General features: G+C 41.1%; 3 protein-coding genes across 5 annotated transcripts in view; 1 reads left to right on the top strand and 2 right to left on the bottom strand.

The window, feature by feature from the left end:
• Positions 1-951: 951 nt before the first annotated feature.
• Positions 952-5,526, bottom strand: LOC118122794 (mpv17-like protein). The gene is made up of 4 exons (XM_035179657.2): positions 4,521-5,526; positions 4,109-4,179; positions 3,320-3,349; positions 952-2,921 (listed from the first exon to the last, which is right to left on the bottom strand). Exons 1-4 carry the CDS (start codon positions 4,825-4,827, stop codon positions 2,706-2,708), a joined length of 624 nt encoding a protein of 207 aa, XP_035035548.1. The 5' UTR covers positions 4,828-5,526; the 3' UTR covers positions 952-2,705.
• An 861-nt stretch (positions 5,527-6,387) lies between these two features.
• crlf3 (cytokine receptor-like factor 3) lies at positions 6,388-21,739 on the top strand. 3 transcript variants are annotated; one of them, XM_035179952.2, is made up of 9 exons: positions 6,388-6,520; positions 12,816-12,943; positions 16,089-16,296; positions 16,455-16,542; positions 17,776-17,953; positions 18,045-18,273; positions 18,529-18,667; positions 18,836-18,948; positions 19,814-21,739. In XM_035179952.2, exons 2-9 carry the CDS (start codon positions 12,827-12,829, stop codon positions 20,077-20,079), a joined length of 1,338 nt encoding a protein of 445 aa, XP_035035843.1. In that variant the 5' UTR covers positions 6,388-6,520; positions 12,816-12,826; the 3' UTR covers positions 20,080-21,739. The 3 variants fall into 3 exon arrangements, with proteins under 3 accessions (XP_035035843.1, XP_035035846.1, XP_035035845.1); XM_035179955.2 differs by having other exon boundaries at positions 19,792-19,974; XM_035179954.2 differs by lacking the exon at positions 6,388-6,520 and adding an exon at positions 10,234-10,278.
• LOC118122968 (polycomb protein suz12-B) overlaps positions 19,303-21,910 on the bottom strand; it is a 24,407-nt gene continuing 21,799 nt past the window's right edge. The window contains exon 19 of the mRNA XM_035179951.2: positions 19,303-20,193. The gene's annotated coding sequence lies outside the window, so the exon portion shown is untranslated. The remainder of the gene's footprint in view (positions 20,194-21,910) is intronic.

The raw sequence follows: 21,910 nt of genomic DNA, 5'->3' as shown, positions 1-21,910 counted from the left end.
GGAATATCAGATCAGCCTCGTTGCGTTCAAATTTGTAATGTGGGGCGTTTCTTTAAGTTTAAGTTACATCTTTGGCATAACATCAAAACTTTTATTTACATTTCACTGATAATCTTAGGTAATTGTTTCAATATGTTTATACAAAAAAAAGTTTGCACTACCAAATATTCATATAAATGTATATTTTTTTTACTTTTAGTCAAACAAGAAAAACTATTTGAAAATGTTTATTTACGATAGCCAGAATAATGAAGAGGATTTTTTACCAATTATGCACTTTATGCACTGGAAAACTGTCAGATTAATTAATTGTTGGTTACTGGTCTTTTGTGTGAGATAATACTTCCTTACCCAGATTTCTCTGTGTAGGAAATAATAAAAAAGTCTTAGACTCTGAAGACACAAAAAACTAAGACAATTTGGTAAAACATATAAATTGTTAACATTAACAACACAGGTCTTCTGCACAAATTAAGTTACAAACTATCATTAGATGTTAGCAGGTGTTAGCGGCCACCAGCAGATGTTATCGACATAACTTCAGTTGTGCACCTTGGTGTCATCAAGTGTTTTGGCCTTGTAATTAATGATACAGGCCGAACTTGAGGGTACCCTGAGGCTAAAGGTACAACTGTTTCTGTCTTTTATTCATAAGACACTCTCTTGTGTTCTTGAGCTCAAGAGCTCAATATAGATTAAAATGGTTCAGGTCATAAAACAACATTTTGACACAGACCAGATCCACATGAAGAATGGGGGACCCATCAGAGTGGATATTCTACTTCAGTGGTGCAATTTTCTGATTTGCATATCAATGAATATTCACAATGGTTAATTGAAGTAAACCTGGGACTCTTGGAGACTCTTTAAGCAGTTGGTAACCCAGTCTTTGTTGTTTATGTCTGAACCAATTTCCCGGACAAAAAAATCCCAGCAGTGACATCACATCTATTCAAGTGTTTGACTCTGATTTATTCATCACTTTTAATGTCCTGTCCCTTATGCCAAATTGGAAATACAAGTTTTCATACAACACAATGGTCCAATAGTACTGATGCAACAAAATAGTTACGAATCTCACAGTTTACTATATTGCAATATTACTATGTTCTGAACCATAAATAATATTCTTTGAGGTTTTATTTTTGTGTTGAACAGGGAAAAACAGAAATCCATAAATATTATGTACAACACAGAGTTATACACCACTGATTTAAAACTGTTTATCTATTGTACATGAAGCAACGAGTCTCTTCCCTCTCTTTTGGATAAATAGAAGTAAACTACACAAATCTTCCAACTTCACTATTAAAAATCTATGCAAAAAGTAAATGATGGGTCTGGTGCAGGTAACTGGATGTGTTGCATGATAAGGTATCTGGGCTGATGGCAACCTATGTGATCATTCAAGTAAGAGGACAGGATTGAGAAAGTGTAGTAACAGGTAAAACAGGTAAAACTAGGACACACAACACAAGTGGGATGCACCGACAAATATCCTGTTGTGGTAACACATAATGAGCCCTTTTACTGGTAGTGCTAAGCTTAGCATGACCATCATCCTCAATGGGAAAGTTCAACATTTTCAGAAATGTGCTTATACTCTTTTTTACTGCTGCATAAATAAATTGGAATTGAGTTGGATGAGAAGATGTATACTCTCATGTCTGTTCACATTAATATCCTCCTACAGCCATCTAGTGGTTAGCTTATCAGCATAATAACCAGAAGCAAGCCAGCCTCCTAACTAAAGCTCAATATTACATTTCTTTTTTGTATTCTGCACAAACAAATGGTGTTAAGTTCCATCGATGGAGACAGCTATTAGAGAACTTTTGATGCTGGATTCAAAATGTTTCTGTTACACTTGTAAGAATTAGTTGTTGGTGTTAAGTAGCAATAGCCAATAACTTCGGTAAAGCTCTTGTAATGTTTCTGATGACATCCTGACCTTTCCTCTAATGCCACCACTTGATATCTTCAGAATATTAACATCAATAGTTTTGGTCTGGTTTTGAAGCCTGTTGTCTTGTGTATGCTGTCGGTCTGATACATCAGTGCATCCCAAAATAAAAGCACATATATATATAAATATATATGGTGATTAGTGGTCACTAGTTGTTATCAATGACAACTAGTGACCACTAGTCACTAGTCAGCCAAACACCATCAGCTCGTAGACCAGGGGTCGCGGGCAGTGGTCTTCTCACCAAAAGAAGGCACGACTAGTGTAAAGAAATAGTGAGCCCTTAAATCTGATCTTAGGATCTTCACTGCAGGCTCACATCAAACCAGCATCAACTACAACCAGCCGCAGTCCCTTATCACTACTCAAATACCCTTTAAAGTGATCATTGGTCCAAGTTGATCCCATTTGAAACCAAATGTTGCCTTATTGTGATGTAGCGATGGGAGTACTTAAAGGGGCAGAGGCAGTTAGTCCAGTGCTTCCAGTACCTTGGGAATTCTTCATATTTACTTCTACAATGGCCTTAGAAATCCATATCAGTCAATCATTTGTGAGTGTATGTGACAGATGTATGTACCCAGTGACACAGTTTTTCTCTTAAACCAGATGCTCTTCAGCTCTCTACACTTTCACTTTTTGAATGCTGGTTTTAGCAAAAGTGAAAACACCTTCTGTCCTGCTATCGAAGCTCAAAGGCTTGAATGACAGACGTGGTGACCCTCTTTTCCTCCTTCCTTCAGTTTTCCTTCTGGGTCCTTTGCTTTCTTCGGGCGAGCCGGGCCTCACGCATCTCCTCCAATGTTTTACGGGGATCCATGACAAAGGCCAGAGCCACGGTGGCGGTGCCGTCGCCGTCCTGCCGCGAGAAGCACAGAAAGGTGGCCCAGAGGAAGGCGCAGCAGCCCATGAAGGCCGTTCGCATGTATAATGGCATCAGGACAAAGTTCAGAAACTGTCAGGAGGGGTTGAGATGAGAGGGAAGAGAACAGGACAATGTTCACCTGAGGTTACTCAGTGGGTACATTACTGAACAGTACTGAGGATCTGAAATCAAAACAATTCTTTTAATCATTCAAAGTATTTTCTAATGTTAAGAAGCAATTATTAATGTATCCTTGTTGTCTAAGAATTGGATCAGTTATGACATTTAGGCTTGTCATTGGGATTCTGGAAAATGTGCTCTTACTTTTTGATAATTTGACCTTGTACACTTTCTTTGGCATAAAAGTAAAACAGTTCTGGCCAAACAATAAAGTCACAACAAATATTCTAATATCTTTTTTTTAAAAACACATGAGGTAAGAAATGCAGTAAATGTCCACAAAACGATAAAACTGAGTTGACGTTTACCTGCATAAAAGGCCAGTACATAAGTCCAGTCTGAAAGTGAAAACAGGACATGATGAGTGTTTTGAAGGGCTCCACAGAATCCAATGAAGATACACATTAAAGATAATTACAGTTTATACTGGATATGTTGAATGTGGGAACCATCTTTCTAAAGAAATGAACTGTGTCCTCCCTCTTTAAACAAAGGAACACACTCACAATTGTTACTGTTTATTATCTCGCTCATACTCCTCTGGCTTCTCAAACTTGGTATCACTTGGTATCACTGCAATGCAGAAATATGTCTCTAATTTTCCTATTTGATGTTTGAAAACAGCAAAAATAAAAAAGAGGAAATGTTTGTTCTGAATGTGGATTAATTGATAGCCAGGAATAATCTATATAAATAAGTAGTTGAGTAAATGGTCTTCTGCCTCTGAGAAATTGATAGACGATTGCTTACATTTCTTGAAACTATGAATGTTAATTAATTCAGAGTAAATAGGTTGTATTAATGGTCGATTTTGGCTCAGACATAGACAATGTGCTTTTCCTGCCTTCAAACTGCTGTTATTGTAAAATATCTGTGTACTCCGGATCACACCGCCGTGCAGCAGCATGACACTGAAGTGCTTTATACATTTGGCAGGAATTCAGCTCCAAAACGTCCTTATTTTATCCTCCCGGGCGTCGTGCCTGCAGCCGCGGCACAATCTAGGCTAATCTGGTCAGGAGCAGCAGCGGCAGCCGCCACCGTGTGCGAGGAGAAGGTGACTTTAATTCAGGTGACGCTGCCGAGGCCTTTCTTACCTTCCAGGTGTTGAAGAACTTATCTCTCCAGTCTTCTAAGATGTCATCTTTACCCTCCAAGAAGCTCACCCCTGCAGGACAGACAGATAACCATTCGTGCGTCATTACGCACAATCCAACAACGCGTCTAACTCCTCAGGTTTGCCTAAATGATGTTTGATGGAGATAAATCTGCATCACCTCACTAACTGTACAGCCTGTAAAGTACATCCCCAGATTTCTGCCTTTCTTAACGCATCTCTCTGAGTGTGGGTGCCTGGTGAGACAGTTAGCCTTACAATTAATCCTCCTGAGGTTGTGTTGTCACAGTTGCAAAGAAGAATACAAATAGTTGACGCTTAGTCATGGAATAGGAAAGGTTCACTGAAATATCGACATAAACACCTCAGATGTGAGATTATCACAGTCTCACCTGTGTAGAAGACACTGGTGGCCAAAGGTGACGCGAAGCTTTGGTCCAGCAGCAGTTTTCGGAGAACCATCCCGGCAGACTTTCCAGGGAAGCGCCTCTCCAGGGCTCGTAGCCAGAAGTAATTAAAGTTTCCATGGAAACTGATAGCCACGATGGCCACGTTACCAGTGTGTCTCCAGTCCATGCTCTCCTTCTGAGCTATGAGCTGATGGACCAGGTCACCTCCGGCAAATAAGCAGCCGTACAAGGTGACATTGGCCAGCCAGGGGAATCGTTTGGCGGCTTCTTTCAGCACAGCTCTCCTCATTTTGGCGCCGGGAGGAGAAACCGGGAACCCGCTTCCAAATGATGCTGAACTGCCCCTAAATGACTTTAACTCAGCAATCAACACGCAAGCATAGCGGTTAAATAAATGTGACCGGGCCCTGGTGTCAGCCGGCTGGCCGGCACGAAGCAATCCATCTGTGCGCTATAATCGGGGGTGGGATTAGACGTGTCCACTGGCAGCAGGACTAACACACATTATCACTCCTCTGATGACTAATGAAAACACCAGATTCCACCAAAAACGTTCCCAAACACTGGGCCGTGAGTACAACCTGCCATTGCTCAACTTTGGTCACTCGGTCAAGGCTTTTCTAAAGTGTTGCGTCCAGTATGGAAAGTCCCGGAGTCACGTGCGCAAAACGCGATATTATGATATTAAAAAAGAAGCTTGCGGCTCCACTGGAACATGAAGTGAATCTGGATCACTCCCGTCTGCCCTGACTCGGCGCGTCGCTCCCGGTGAATTATAGGCACCTCTCCGGTAAATCCTGCGGCTCAAGCGCTAATCCGAGGGCTGGTCCTGGGGCTGCTCAGATGTGCGTCCGCGTCTAACTGCGCCGCTGACATCATGATGCAACGGCTGTCGGTTTCCTGCGCCTTCAGCCAGTCCAAGCGCTGTGAGATCAGTGACGCACAGAAACCTTACGGTCAACTCACCATTAGAAAGAGCTTCTGACCTCCAAGACCTCAACTTTCATTATGTTTAAAGACCCACAAACACATACTTAATAATATATTAATTAAAAATAAATTGAGCACATGATTGTATATCAAGGATGTTTACTTTCCACTCGACTGAAAAAAAACATGTTATGGAAACAAAATAGCAATCTCCAAATTGACCAGTGCATGAAATAATTCATTTTTGTGTCGTTACTGCGATAATCCAAAGGATGGCGCTGTTGAATATCAGAATAATTTTATTATTTCATCTGCAAACCTTTTTACGGACCAACAGATTATTTGTAAGTCACTTACAGCTGAATTCTAAATGACTCCAGTTATTGTTAACAACATAAAAGTAATTGTGTAACCCTGTACTTCATTTGTATTTGGCCAATTCCATTGTACTTGTATCCTCTGTCATTTAATGTACATTTAAAACTTTGTAATCCCTTCTCGTGCTTTTTAATTTTAAAGGGAAATGAATTCAATGCAACAGATAACTTGACAAAAAAATACTATAGGTGTGAAATATTGATTTTATACATGGCTCCTCTGTGAGACCAGAGCAAGATGGGGGATGTAAAATCCATAGTGTAATTTAAACTGTAATTTGATTAAATCTGCAATTTCCAATTTCCAATCATTAAGAAACATCAAATATCAAACTCTATAGATGCATCTGATGTGGAGCAGACTTGTGGCCCCGGGGCCTCCTGAGGTCTGGGGCCTCCTGAGGTCTGGGGCCCCCTGGACTGCGGCCCTGGGATCAGACACAAACAGGATCTGTTTCACCAATTTCACATCGATCCGAGGGGGCGGGATCATATCTTCATCCAATTGGCTGCTTTTCCGGTCGATCTGCAGGATCTTGCCTGTGATTGGCTGTTGTCTTTAAAGGCTCGGAAGTGTCATTTCTGGACTTGAGCAAAACTTCATATATCTGGCGGCGGCTTCGAGCTGATTCACGAGCTCCGGGAAGAAATGGCGACGAGAAACCATTAAAACAGGTACGTTAGGAAACTGTCCTCCACGTGAGAAGGAGCGTTTTTTTTTATCTCACCGTCTTCCCGATGGTTCTTCAGGCGGTGTTTGCTTCGTCAGACATGCTCCGGGTTTCATTGTCTTTTGGCCACATCTCGCCCCAACTTTGTCTCGTAACTTCATCGAGAGAAAGACAAACTGTAATGGTGGTAACGTCGTGTCGTTAACTGGTGAATAGATATTTAATAACATGTGGCTTTCTATCAACTCTCCACTTCTCCCCTGGTCCTCTTTCATTTTCTTTCACAGCTGAACGTGTCCGTCTTTTTGCTAGTTCGTCTGTTATTGTCATCATCTTCTTCCACCAGAATTCACCCTAATCGCAGCGGTAACCATCGTTTTAAGTTTACTTTTCGTGGATGAGAGTTGTCGTCTGAGGACCTGTTTCTACGCCGAATTGACTTAAATGCATAACTCATTCAAACGATATGTTAGTTGGGGTATTATCATTTATCTGGGTCTGCTGACAAAGGCGCCAACCTAAAATTTGAACATTTCTCAGCGAGGTGTGGGGAATAGTGAGATCCTCAGCACTCGATCCATGGAGCTGCCTCCTCGTGACTATTCTAGCCCAAAAACATAGAGATTACACATCGTGAGTTATGTAATTGTGAATTTTAAATGCTGGATCTCATGGATGAATGCTGCTGGGTGGAGGTTTAACTTGGTAAAAAATAAACTACAAAATACGGAAGTCGTTGGGACCGAGTTTAGACATGTCTGATGTCTCCTGTTGAGTCGTTTCGTCACTGGTCTGCTCTAATAATACTATAACTGTCTGTTTGCACCCGAGTTCCAAACATAACTTTCCTGTTGGTCAGAGCATGTGCATGCATGCAGCATCTGCAGGAGCTGCATGCAGATTCTCTAAATTCCTCACTCACATGAAGCCTGTTGACTTAAGATTGCATCGTAAAAGGTTGAAGCATGGTCCCGTCAAAACAAAATGCAAAATGTGTTAGTATTAGCCAATTAATTCAAATTGATTGGTCAATAGAAAACTCATTGGCTGTACTGTTTTGACAAATAAAAAAATTCAAACCCTTGCTGCCTGCAGCTTCTCAAATACAAGTAGTAAACTGAATATTGTGGATCTTGAACCATGTAAACAAAAACACAAACAATCTGAAGACCTAGCAGCCTGAAGGACATTATTTTCTGATGACAGAAAATAGTCACTTAGTTGTAGCCTTATAACATTTTAAAACTTTTTTAGTATGTTTGTTTAATTAGTGTCAGGAAAATTGTGCTGAGTTTGAAAACAGTATGTCATAAACTTCTAAGTAGCCCAACTTTACGTTCTCAGGTGTAAAGAGGAATACAAAAACACAATATGATGAACCTGGATAAGCAAGCACACGCAAAGGAGCTAAAATACTTGCACAACAAAACTCTTTAAAGTAAAGTACTCGTACAGCATTAGATCGTGACCAAAACATGAGGTGGGATTTCTTAGGTCATACAAAGGCTGTGGTTGTGTCAATGCAGTTTTGGAAGCACGCACTGTATTTGTGACCCATAAACAGCCTGACAGCACGACATGTTCCCATGCAGGTTGACCTAAATACTGTGAAAAGCACACTGCTGGTTATTGTCTGGCTGCAAATTCACTTTACGTCAAAAGCATAAAAGAAATAAAGACAGAGTGAGAATTCTGTTGTTTGTTGCCACGCCTGTTTCATAGAAACAGAAGAGAGATTTACTGTGTTACAGGAGAACTAGCTTGATGTTTGCTTGGCTAAGCGCCTGATATTCACTTAAGAGTCTTCTGGTTTTGGAGAGAAAGAGGGATTATAAACTGCTGGCTTATAGAGGTGAAGAGATGACCAGCCCTGTTTTCAGAGGATGAAAAAGAAGTAGAGAATTTATAGTGTGACTGGCTGTTAAGGCTGCACTAAAGGCTGCTGTCCTGGGCACTTTGTTAGCAGAAAGAAAGGAGTGTGAGAGATGGCTGGTCCAAATTTAAGTGGTGGGTGTTGTTTATGACAAATAGAGAGAGGGAGCACATGCCTGCATAATTCTGCTGCTCCACATTTCCATGTGTATAACTTTTATATAGTGGACTTTTGTTTGGTGTGTTGTGCCATTGACAGCAGATCAGTTTACTGGCTGTGTTTTGTGTGCATCAGATTCAATTTGTTCCATGACAATCAATCAATGTTCAATCAAGAACATTCTATGAATAGATAAATTCTATTTGAGCTCCACTAATGCAGGGTTTTTAAGATTGATGTTATTTTCCACATTTAAACGAAAAAACAACGTAATATTGGCTGATGTTTTTTTAATAGAATGATGAAAAGAAGAACGCTGATTAGTTATTTTAACAGTGTCTGACTCACTTTCACTGCCTTATAGTCTGAATCATAGACTGTAAACAAAGATGGACCACATGTCTCCACTTCCTCCCACTTTCCAGATATGAAGCCAAAAGATCCCAAATACAAACGCAACCATCTTACGCTGATGACATCATTTGGAGTCAGACTCAACTGCTTCTGTACTGAATGACCTGTGAATCGTGGATATGAGATACAGATTGACAAACACAAAGTTGTGGTGCCCTCCGCATCTGTGGTTTTTACCATTACCATTCCATTTCCATTGGTTTTTCTTTCTTTTTTTGATTTATCTGTGTTTAGCCTGATAGTTGATTTAAGTTTATGTGTATTTATTAAAAAGGGATAATGCTCATCAATTAAGATATGTGCTTCAGCAGATTTAGCATTGTAGGCTACCATTCATCTGCACTCCCTGGTAGGTTGATGGTTAAAAAAAAATATATATAATAATCCATGACATAAATGTATGGAATGAAAACATGGACAAAGGCACAAAGGTATAAATTAATAAACAATATAAAGACACAGGCATGTAAAGCAAAAAGCCCACAAACAAACACATAAACACAACAATTAGTGTAAGGAAACAGAAAAAAAACAAGTCAAACAATGGCCAATTAATCCATTAGTTTAAGAAATATAGAACTATTAAAACTGAATATTGTGATATAAGTATAATATCAGTTTTCAAATTTCAACAAATATACTTAGGGCTGCAATGAAGATTAATTACTTTTGAATGATTTGATGACAACTATCATCCATGAATCTGTTTTATTTTTTAATCAATCAATAATTTAGTCCATATAATGTCAGAAAATCGTGAGGGTCCAAGGTGAGGTCTTCAGACTGCTTGTTTTGATTCACATAGTGAAACTGCGCGATGTGTATGGTGCAGAACATGAGCCTAAGTGACTTCCTCTTCAGAAGCTGTAAAGGAAGCATGGTCGACCACAGCAGGAGACAAGGTTGTGTCACTGCTCTCAGCTCTGAGGAGGACGAGTATTTAATACACCTCCTGTGTTAGATTACAAATAAATCTATATAACTATTATTTAAACTGTCATCTATGACTGTGTAAAAATATTTATTTTAAACCTTCATCTTGTGAATTGAAGGTATAAAGAGATGATGCAAAATGAAAAACCCTCAGTCACACACAGTTATTCAAATAAACTTTGAGATGAAAAGTTCAATTGTGACGGTTTGAACTATTAATGGCTTGATTTCGAAATGAAAATCAACCGTTTGACTTTCAAGCCTCGTGGAGTCTTTCACCACAAAACAGACGTCTGTGACAGGAAGACGTTTAGGGTAGTACAAAAGGAAATTTGTCCCATATTCAGTTTCAGTCAGAGTTTCTGGGTATGAGGGTGCTATTGGTAATGTATTTGTGTATTTCATGCAGCAGCTTCTTTGTTCAAACATGTTTTTGATTCTTGAATGCAGACTAATGCTATATAATGAATATTGTATTGAGACATGTAGGAGTGTTGTGTCAGTAAGAATGTTGTATGATCTGTGTCACAGTACTGTCTAACTTTTAACTTTAAGCAGCAGCCTTGAGACTGCTTGAGACTGCAGTGGTCTGAGCACTAACGCAACAGCCGACAGACCCGTTGTTTTTAAAATACTCCAACGTGTTGACGTTACTTTGTTCTGTGCTATCAGTTTTCCCATTAACCAAATGGCTTTAACATTCACACGCAGCCAAAATAACCAGATTTATTATTTTAGTGATTGTTGATAGCAGGTGTTAAGGTCACAGTGAGGAGCCTATTAAACGGACTCAAACCTTATCCATTATTTTATTTAAAGGTCAGTAACAGTATAATCACACAATGCTGGGTACTGAAACCAACTCGAGCATGAACTCGTGTTGTTAGCTGATTGGTGGGTTTGTTGCAACAGGAAGTTTACTTCTTGTAGCCACACATTGCCACACATTTTTCTGCATGTGGTGTTGTACCTTGTAGTATGAAGATTGTAGGTTATTAAAAGTTAAGCTCCACATTAGGGTTGAAAACATCAAGCATTTTCCCTTATCGATACTCTGCCATGTTAACAATCAATAATACATTGTCAGTTTTTGTTCAAACATAAAACTGTTTAATTGTTTAATTAGCTTCAAATGGGAAGTTAACTTAAAGGAGACTTTCTGGTCATATTCAGGTTGATAATTTTGAATTGTGTTATTACATGAAAAGTTGTACATGCTCTAATGTTCAGAAAACACATCACTTTCCTCATAAGCTGCCTTCAGACATACACTGAAGTCCTGGAAATCTCCTGACATTCTCCGGAGGAGCTGTATGTGAGAACGCAAATGTCCAAGTGAGAGGCTTGCTAGTTTCTCTTGCTAGCCCCCTGGTAAAAACTCTGGATAATGTCTCATTGAGCTCTTGTGAGAATACAGCAGGACATTATCCGGAGTATTCACAGGGAGCAAGTGGGCATGTTGTCGATGTTTATAACATGCGACAGATGCAAACATTTTAAAACAAAGAAATACAAAAATCTCAGGTTAAAAAAGCTGTGCCTTACACCAACAAAGATGACAATAGAGCTTTTTGTGATAAGGGCTGATGCCAGTGTCGATGTGCTGTAAATAAAAACACAGGATGTCCACAGCGGAATTAATGTGTTACGTCCTGCTTCTGCTTGTTGCACCACCCCTCACCCAAAGAGACACAGAGATTTCTGTGTTATTTTGAACGAGTCTGAGTGAAGAATCTCCTTCTACATTGTTCATTGGTGAAACGCAATCTCCGGATGAAGTCACTATTTGGAATTCATGTGTGGAAACGGCTGTCCATTGCTACAGCTCCTCTCCTCAGCCTCTGTCTGAAACATTTGGTTTTAGCTCCTGTCTCTTTAAAGCCCCCCTCCTGATAAAGCCCACTGTGTTGTGCTTCCAGCGCATGTAGGAAAGTTCGGCCTCCGCTCTCAATTTACCTGGAAGTTTTAGGGGCGTGCTAGGTCAGCTACTAAGCGTGCACTATGCAACATGGGATTTTGTGTTGTCATGTGACATCAGTGATGCAGAAGAATGATCTGGAGTACTGACATGGTGTTTCAGGAGCTTCAGTGTTTTCTGTGGGGGGAGAGGAGCTTCTTTTATGACAGACTTTAGGCTTTTTAACTTTGCAGAACTTTAACATTCAGAAAAAACGTTGTAACACACTAGAGGAAAGAAAAACTGTAAAAAATAATAAACATATGTCTCCTTAAAACAACACAAAATAATAATTTTGTCATTTAGTCAAATCAAGTTGCGGAGCTTCCACTCAATTTTGCTGCTGTTTGTCGACTGTTTCTTAAGTATTAAACATATGCAGCACAATGTCGAGGTTTCACTGGAGAAAATGCATCAGATCAGACTCAATGTGTAACAATTAAAACAAAGTCTGACCCAGTTTTCCTCTGTCAGCAGTACACTTTACCCCACATTTTCAAACAAGGTTTAATTAATTGTAAAATGTCATATTGTGCCTCCAATGTGATCAAATTCAGTTTGATTAATTAAGTATTTTCACTGACATTTGATGACATATTCTGTGTTGCAAGTACTTTATAAATGATAAGGAATGTGCATTACTTTTAAAAAGTTCCATCAAGGACAAATATATTTAGAGGTTTAGCTCATTGGGGTCATCTTGAACAGGTCAGAATCTGATGATCACAATGCTTGGGGTAAGTTAGAAAAGAGACCGGGCTGGAAGAGCCAGATACTATTTTCATTGGGCATACCTTTAAATATATGAAATTAACATGTATCGACCACATAATATTTGACGATTTTTATGATTTTTCTTGATTTATTTATTTTTGTCTAGAAAATTATGACAAAAGTCAATCCATATTATTCAAGTCGATCCACTCAGCTGTGTGTTGTATATAATCTGTCTGTGTGTTTCAGGAGGAGGGAGGATGTCTGTGGAGGTGGATGCATTGCTGCAGGAGGCGAAAGAAAGCATAGAGGCTGCCCAGAACTACCGCAGTGAACTCCAGCAGCGCCTGCATGGCCTCAACCAGGCCCGAAAACAGGTACTACTATTTGTTCCCACGCCTACATGCAATAATTCTGTCGCTCAGACTTTATAAACTCTATGTTTTAGCTCTTTAGTCCTCCTGCTGGTTTAATTCTTCTGTTAAGGAAAAACAGCTCATATTACTGCAGCCAGTGTTGTCCCCTTGAGAAATGAGGGATATTCCATCCTCACCGCCATCTTTATCCATTTCAAATACGCTCTTTCTCTCAAATAAACTCAAGCAGTGCAGTAATGAAGTATTCGCCTCTGACCAGGCTGAGTCCCAGGAGAGAATATTCTCCCCGTCTCTCTTTCTGCTATCTCTTCCTTCCTCCTTCTGTTTAGATTTACCCGTCCAGCTGCTCAGTCAACAATGCAGCCACTTCCGGTTGCTATAGACGGACAGAGAGTCTCTAGAGAAGAGATGAAGGGAGAGAGGGGGGGGGGACATGATGCTCTGGCTTATTTGTTTATTATTATACAGTGCAAAAAGTGAAATATGAAATCAGTTAAGCTGCTTCCAGACCATTTCCCTGAAATGTTTCTAGAGGGTCTCTATGTGAGAACACAAATGTCAGCAACAGTTGCTTCACATTCCAGAACTTTTCCTGCCAGCATCCGCGTAAAATGTCCGTGAAATGTCCAAGTGAGAATACAGCAGGAAAATGTCACAGAAAAATTCACACCAAGTGATTGTGTGTGTTGATGACATTTACATATAACACACCTCAGAGCCTGAAAACTGGAAGAATACGAATATCTGTATGATGTTGTAAGATCTGTGACGTCATGAAAAAGTCAGAAAATTACATTAAAATCATAAAAAAAAAATGTCAAGGTATCTCTGTATCCTATAAGAATATATAGTCGACCATCACCCCTCCGATGCTTTTTATTGATTATCGTATTAAGTTATATGTATGAAGTTCAGAGAAAAGTGCACCTCATTCCTCCAGAAGTCTTTTTTGTGTGTTTGTGTGTGTAAGACTCCCTCCGCCCAATCCCAGCTGTTCCATCATACATTGTTTAGAATCAGACATGAGGTGGGGTTTCTTTCCCATAACGCTGCTCTTTCCCACAGCAGGGATGGCTCATCACCAGATTATCGGACTCCAGGAAATATTACACTCTCTCATACACGCACGCATACACACACACGCTCCCTGAGACAATACTATCACTGCAACATCTCGTCATTGTCAGAGCCGTATAGTCCAAATATTTGGGAAACAAACTTCTGGCTGTGTCGGATGTCAGATCATCTCCTCCCATGTTTAAAAAATGATTGAAGATTTCTGGTTTTATTTTTAGTTGTATTTATTATTTTACCAATCCCAAAATATTGATTGTCATTTGTCTGTTATCGTACTGATAATCGTCAGGAAGTGATGCATTGTCGCCAGTGGAAAAACCTTCTATGTCTGCAGCACACACACGCAGAGTTCAGTGTGTACTCTGGTGTGTGTTTTCCATTCACAGCATCATACTGTCCCTGTTTTATCAGTGCAGCAGTTGTCAATCAGCCGTCCATTTCCTGCTATCTCTCGGTGTGTATACGTATTGTGCAATCCTCAATGTGTGTGTGTGTGTGTGTGTGTGTGTGTGTGTGTGTGTGTGTGTGTGTGTGTGTGTGTGTGTGTGTGTGTGTGTGTGTGTGTGTGTGTGTGTGTGTGTGTGTGTGCGCGCGCTCGTGGAGGAACTGAAACATAACCTCTTCCTCCGATCACAAACCATCAAGCTTCCTGACGAGCTACTTGACAGTGAGAGTAACCTGCACTCGCTGTGTTTGGTGTAAACGCCAATTCGTGGTTTCCATGATGATGGACAATCAGATGCTGCCAGCCCAAAATTTGAATCCTTGTGGACTCAGAGGAAAGTGTGGAACATGTGACTGTACACATACTCCCCATTGCAGCGTATGAACAGAAGTACGTGTGTGTGTCAGAGTGTGCGGTCCACGTTGCGACAACAGCCCGTGGGAAAAAAATGCTGCAAAGAGGCTAATCAGGCTCTTTACTGTGACAACTTCAAAATGATCCATGAGTCCAAATACAATGTGGTAGAGGAGTAATATCAGAGTGGAGAGCAGATTGCGTGGATTGAGGGATTGTTTATTATGATTTAAAGTGAACCTCCATCCTTCAGGTTCAGATGGAGCTAGAACTGGAGTGAACTGATCTGGCTCTGGACCATCATGGTCCCCCACCACACGAATGCCCACTTAAGGGGATTTTGGAGGGGAAAAGGCTCTCTTAGAAGAGTTCCCTGTGGCAGAGGCGCCTTGAGATTCTGTCGTTCTCCATTTCTTTAATGGCCTGAGGACGTCCCTGACAGTGACAGTGGCATGCAGCCCCGCCTGACTCACCCCCTCAGGCCCTGCCCAGTGTTTAGCATTTTTCAAAGTCATGCAGTGGGTGGACTTCTGATCACAGACCTGGGGCAGAAAGAAAGAAGCGACAGCCAACAGAACATATTGGAGCCCTACTCCCATCTTTGTGTAACACAATCAAACCGTAAAAAAAATAAAAATAAACTCAGCCGTGCCGCCTTTATCCAGTTGTTATAATTACAAAACAAATCTCTTAGCCCAAATAAATAACTACCAACACACATTATATAGTGATTTTGGCTCATAATGTCCACATTAATCAAAGGAGTAGTAGTCAGGTAAGGCAATTTTATTATAAAATGCAGTACTGAATCGTAATACCAACAGTACTGGTGGCTGTGTAATAAAGATAAGATATTCTGTCTTGTGTCTTTTAAAGTCATTATGCTGCTGTCTCAAAAACTGACGACAGCTTCAAATAAGTCCCAAGCCACCGCTGAAAATAGTCCCCAAACACTACTCTATTTGATGTGAGTTAAATATAGTGAAAACGGCTCAGATGTGAGAAGCTGCTTTTCACCGTCTTCGTATGTAGACTTCTTGGTTGTTTAAATTTAGACGCCACTGTGACACCGCAGATGATCTCAAACACAATCAGCAGATGTGTCACAAATAAGAAATTATCTATTTTAACAAAGTGACTCTTTAAGATGACTTTTCTGGGATGCATTAGAAAGATGCAGCAACAGCCAGCGCCTCTCTGTTTGACCCCACAGGTTCACATCCTCACCTTTTGGGTTTTTGTGCCTTCTTCTTCTTCTTTGCTCTGTAGGTGCGGGGGAGCTCAGGTCAGGCCCGTGAGGCCCTCCGGAGGCACTTTGCAGAGCTGCAGGCGGCGGCAACACGACTTCTGACGGAGCGACTGGCCTCCCTGCTGGCTGAAGTGGATTCCATGGAAGCTGACAGTGTCAAACCGCTGGATGACTGTCAGAGCCTCATTGAGCATGGGGTGGGCCAGGCCGACGAGCTACTGAGAGAGGGTACTGCCCCTAAAAAAAGGAATAGAAAGAGATGCTTGTTTTCTACTTTGTCTCAACCTTTTCTGTTTTTACATGATACTAAAAGACCTTTGTTTGGGTTTGTAGACTGTTGGTTAAACGTTTTTTGGCTAAAGAATAAACCTACCCTCTGTCTCCAGGGGAAGCAGCTCTACGTTGTGGTCTCGGGGAGAAGGAGGACAAACTGGGCAGTTTCACCAAGAAGGCCATGCACATCCAGCTGGACAGGTAGTTCTCTTTATTTCTCTTTTCATCACTGCAGGTGTTTCCCTCTGACACAAAAAAAAAAATTATTTTGAAAGCTAACACTAAAAGCTACAGATGCAGTGAATGGTCAGGGTGTGCTTGATGTCAAGTGCATGTCAGCAGTTTGAAGAGTGAGCCAGCTTTTATAATCTGAGCCAAGTGAACTTCATCAGCTGACAACCTTCCTGCAGTGTTGTTCAGACTTCAGTTCAAAGTTCAGTTCATACTCCATATCTCCATTCTTACCTATACCAACATTCGCCCCTGTTTGTTTGTTGGTTGGTTTGTGTTTGTGTGATCTTTAGCAGGATTACACAAAAACTACTGGACAGATTGGAGGTGGAGGATGCAATATGGGTCAGGAACGCACTAATTAAATTGTGGTGCAGATCTGCATCAGGGGCTGGATACAGGAATCTTTTTTTGAATCACTTTCTTTAACATTGTGAGATTGTCAGGCGTTTTTTGTTGTTGACATTTTCACTGATTTCCCTGATTGTAAATTCACCTTGATTAAAACAATCGGGGACATTTACAGGACTGTCACTTGTTAGTGTGGGTGATTCGGTGCAGCTTGATTCAATGTAAGTGGACTGTAGGGATTTGGCAGAGGTATGACCTCTACTGAGAGTTATTCTAGTTTTAAATGATTTACTCCAAGTCCTCCTACTCATCCATCAAACAGTATGTGGTTTGTTTGAACCAAATGACACAGTTCAAAAACATAAAATACATGACTCAGCATCTGAACATCTGAATACAGAAGTAACAAGATCCCAACACAGGAAAACTTCCATGCCATGGAAATCTGCTCAAATTGCAATATTTAGCCACATACCTTCGAAAATAGATCATACTGAACTTCTATCTGATCATACTGAACTTCTATCTGCTCAAAGAAAGAGAACAGCCATGCTCTGCCAACATGCCGGTTACAGTAAAATATGTTCCATCAGTTGCAAAATGATTCATTCAGTTCACTGTTTACCTAAATTACGAGCATGTACACACACACCACACTGCCCTTCTGTGTCAACCAATGACCTGCTGAGGTTGGTGGGGGGTGGTCCCACCTACAATTGGGCAAAACTAATCACCTGATATGTGGAGAGATAGTCTATCATTAAACCAAATATCCAACAGTTACACTGGTACTTATGACCAGATTGCAGTTATTCACTCTATTGAAATGAACTGGCTCCATGTGTTTCCCAGTCTACCAGAGGTACCAGCGTTGGTGGACGTGCCGAGTGTTTCAGCCCAGCTGGACGACTCCCTGCTGGGGCTGATAAGGGACAGGGTCTCACGCCACGGCTCCGTCTCCTCCCACCCACCTGTCCAGATAGACGAGCTGCAGGAGAGGCCGGGGAGTATTCTGGTCCGCTGGTGTAAGGTCAGCCAGGGAAGGGGACACAAAATACACAGGGACACTTCCATGTGAATGTTGAGCACCTGTAACCTCGTCGTTTTTGTGTGTGCGTCAGGTGGATGAGGACTTTGCAGCAGCAGATTATCGGCTGCAGTACCGACGATCAGGCAGCGGGGGCAGCCAATATGAGGATTCCTACATTGGTCGGGATAGTGAGTTTCTGGTTCTCCACATGGACCCTCACACAGATTATCTGTTCAGGGTCTGCGCCCGCGGGGAGGGTCGCACTGAGTGGAGCCCCTGGAGCATCCCACAGACGGGATACACCACACTCGCACCGCACGGTAGGTGAAGAAGACTTCTGCAACACATGCAGTGACTTATTAAAGGACGACCTCTGGCCCTGCAAACAACTCACTCAGAGTGGGAAACCCTGTGCAGTGAAGCCATTCTAAACAAGACGTTGGTTTTGTTCAAACGTTACATACTATTTGTCAAAACAGCGCAAACAGCATCGTAGGCAAACCTGCAGACTGTGTTGTTACTCTTTGATGTGTTGTGTATATCTAATGTGTGTGTGTGATGTGTCATTGTAACAGAGTGGCGTCCGGGCACTGAGGGCTATATTCTGAGCAGCAGGAGAAACATCGCTCTATGCAACGACTCCTCCCAAACCCGCTGCCAAGTCCTCTACTCCAACGCACCCACCTACTTCTGTGGTCAGACACTGACCTTCAAGTACGCACATGCACCTGGACCCTTTCAGATACTTCAGCTCATTAAATCTGTAGCTGTTTCTCTACAGCTGAATCAAACATGTAATCTAGTATATGATAAATTTACTTTTCTTTTCTGCTGGACTCTTTGTGTTAAGTATTTGTGCATCTCCATATTCTGTGTTTGCAGGATCTCTGCAGCAGGTCAGACGGACCGAAGGGACAGCCTGGGCGTGTGCGTGGACAACCAGAGGGGGGCGGAGTCTCTTCAGAAAGACCAGGCCGTCTGCATCTCCACCAATGGTATGTGGACACAAAGGATCTGCATCCGCGTGTTTACGTACACACACTTGGTTTAAAAGGCCGCCTTGTGGTCACTGTGATATTTATGTGATACTTATCTTACACTATATTTAGGGATTTCATTATGGCATCATGTTTATATAAAAAATCTAAATCACATTTAGAGATACATGGGTAATGGTGTTTTTTTTTATTTATAAATTATATTAAATAAGTCAATGTTACAATGGATAAAATAGGTTCAAAATGTCCTAGTTACTTTAGTCTTTTCATCTCAGCGAAGCGTTGCACTTGAGTTCTATGTAAAAACTGAAGTCATGTAAGTTCAGCAGGGATCACTCTCTCCACCTGTAGTTTAAAAAAAAACAACTTTATTGTTCATTTCACGACAGTAAAGCATTTGATGCAACTGAAGAGATGAAGGATACATCCACACTATTACTTTTTCATTTTAGGACTTAGTCTCTGTCCACACATGCTCTTAAGTTCTTCATCTATCTATAAAGATAGACTGCAGGCGTAACCATAGCAACAGTGACAGATTATACTCAAACGTAGAGTAAATGTAGCTGCACTGTGGCTTAAACTGCAAAAAGCAGGAATAACTGTAGAAAATATCAGTTAAATCATTTTTGTTGTTGGTGCGATATCAAAGTTTATCTGCATTCAAAACTTTCAAAGATTTCTGATCATCTCACATGGAGCTTAAAAGTATAAATTATAATTCAAATAATTCTGCTTTTTTAGGCTTGTTTTCTTTCAGCGCATTTCAGAGAGAATGTTTTCAAGTTACCAAAAAAAAAGTCTGAAATTTCAGTTTCCTCCCATGGCGTGCTGCAACAGGTGTTGATGTTTCTCCGCTCAGGTGCTGTCTTTGTAAACGGTAAAGAGATGACCAACCAGCTGCCCGCCATCACCACCGGCTCTGCTGTGACCTTTGACATGGAAGTGGTGAACCTGTTTCCAATCAGCAACAATAACCTGAGCGAAGGGTGCAACTTTAAGCTGAGGGTGACCATTGGCTCAGGGAACCGGGAGGTGGTGTTTGATTGGCTGGTGGACCAGGCGGTGGACTGCCTCTTCTTCGGCTGCTCGTTCCTCCACTCGGGCTGGAAGGTCCTTGTGTTTTAAGAGTCACTCTGTCGATCTGCTGGAGTTTGGGAGCTCCGTTATCTTCAGATTCGTCATTCTTCTTCTGTTCTTTCACCTCTTCCATCTGAATCTTCTGCAGGGCGACTGCAGAGTCTGGGGAAAAAACAGGAAACATCTGTCATGTCTACCCAGAATTTCTGAAATGTAACAACAGTTCACCCTCAAACATATTTCTTCACATCACAAATATCCATCAGTAACTGTCCACGTAGCCTGGAGAGATCCTGCAATTCTGTCGTGTATTTTTACGAAGATGGAAAATTCCTGTGACCTTCCTTCACCACGTCGAAAAATCGTCAGCTGCGAGTGTACGATGAAGCACAAATGGAAGCTAAAATACAGAATTGACATAACATATTGCAAAACATAATTCCTCCTGAGTATGGTCAAGTACGACTTCCGCCATTTTCTCAATCTGCGACTTCATGATTCCAGAACCAAACATGGAAGTGCAAGGAGTCTCATATTTAGTATAGTTTAAAAAAACGGTGAGACTCACTCATGCTGCACCAGGGGGAATAATTTTGCAGCAGCAGAACCGATAAACAGGACAGACGAGTTTAAAAAAAATTTGCGTTGCATTTATCAGATGTTTATTTCTTTAAAAACAGAAGCTTCTTTCCTTTCCTCAGGAAAATTCTGTTTGTTTACATGCGCTTAGGTAACTTGGTTGCTGTTGGCTTTCTGTAATAAAATGAATCTGCACTTGTTACAACAAGCCCAGTCTTTGTAATAGACAGTCAGCACAAGCTGATTCCCCCGGTGAGATTTCCTCTGGAGAAAACGGATTTCTCAGCCGGGTGACTCGCCTTGGTAGGGAGGGTGCATGGATACCATGAATTACTCCAAGAAATCAACAAAAATGTCAATGGAAAACCCCATTTCTCACAGTGTTAAAGAAAGTGAAAACATTTCCTGAATCCCCCCCTTGATCCAAATCCGTACCGACATTTTCTGAGTTCTTGGGTCCCACAGATCCACAAGATTTCATGGAAATTGGTTGAGTAGTTTTTGCGTAATCCTACTAACAAAGGAAAACATCTCCCCCTTGTTGGAGGTAATAAAAGAATTGTTTCGCTGGTACCAGGAGCAACTAGCCTCTACCAATGCAGCCATTTTTCTTTTTTACACATACTGAACTTGCCCCTTTACGAATGAGTTTTCCTGTGACCTGCTTCCTCTGAGTGACTCGGTTTCTTGTGTGCATGTAGACGTAGCAGTGATGATGACTGGAAGAGTCTGAGCCTTTTCCAGGACACAGATGTGATTGATACTTTTTCCCCCCCTCCAGACTCTTTGCAAACCTCATCAGTGTCGAGCGTCTCTGTGTAGAAACGATCAAGTTCCTGTTCAGTCGTCAGGAAGCTGTGTTGTTTAGGCTGTTGTTTGAAGCTGTTTTATTTGTCCATGTATCTATGTGTTGTTTGTTTAGCCACAGTAACAGTTTAACGCAGCCTGTTTGGACACACACTCTGTTCCCAGGTCACATGACGATAAATGTTTGTTTGTTTTTTGGAGCAGAATTGTTACGATTTGCCGCTGCCTCTTTTAACGGTTTAAACTGATAAACCTGCTGGTGTTTTTTTGAAATCATCATTATTTGTTTATTTTAACAAAAAGAAAACTCACTGTGAAAGTCGGACCTTGTTTTGTTTTTTTTCTTTGCATGACAGACTCAGACATTTCAAAAGGTACATTTTAACAACAACAAAAAACAACCTGAGCCTCATGAGTGAACTTTGGGGGGTTTGGAGAAACTGCACTTTTTTAAGTTTAGTTACAAAAAATTGTATTTATCAGCTGAGATAAA

This window comes from Hippoglossus stenolepis, chromosome 16 (genome assembly GCF_022539355.2).
Source record: "Hippoglossus stenolepis isolate QCI-W04-F060 chromosome 16, HSTE1.2, whole genome shotgun sequence".
Lineage (NCBI taxonomy): Eukaryota > Metazoa > Chordata > Actinopteri > Pleuronectiformes > Pleuronectidae > Hippoglossus > Hippoglossus stenolepis.
This window is presented reverse-complemented; position numbering and strand designations above follow the sequence as displayed.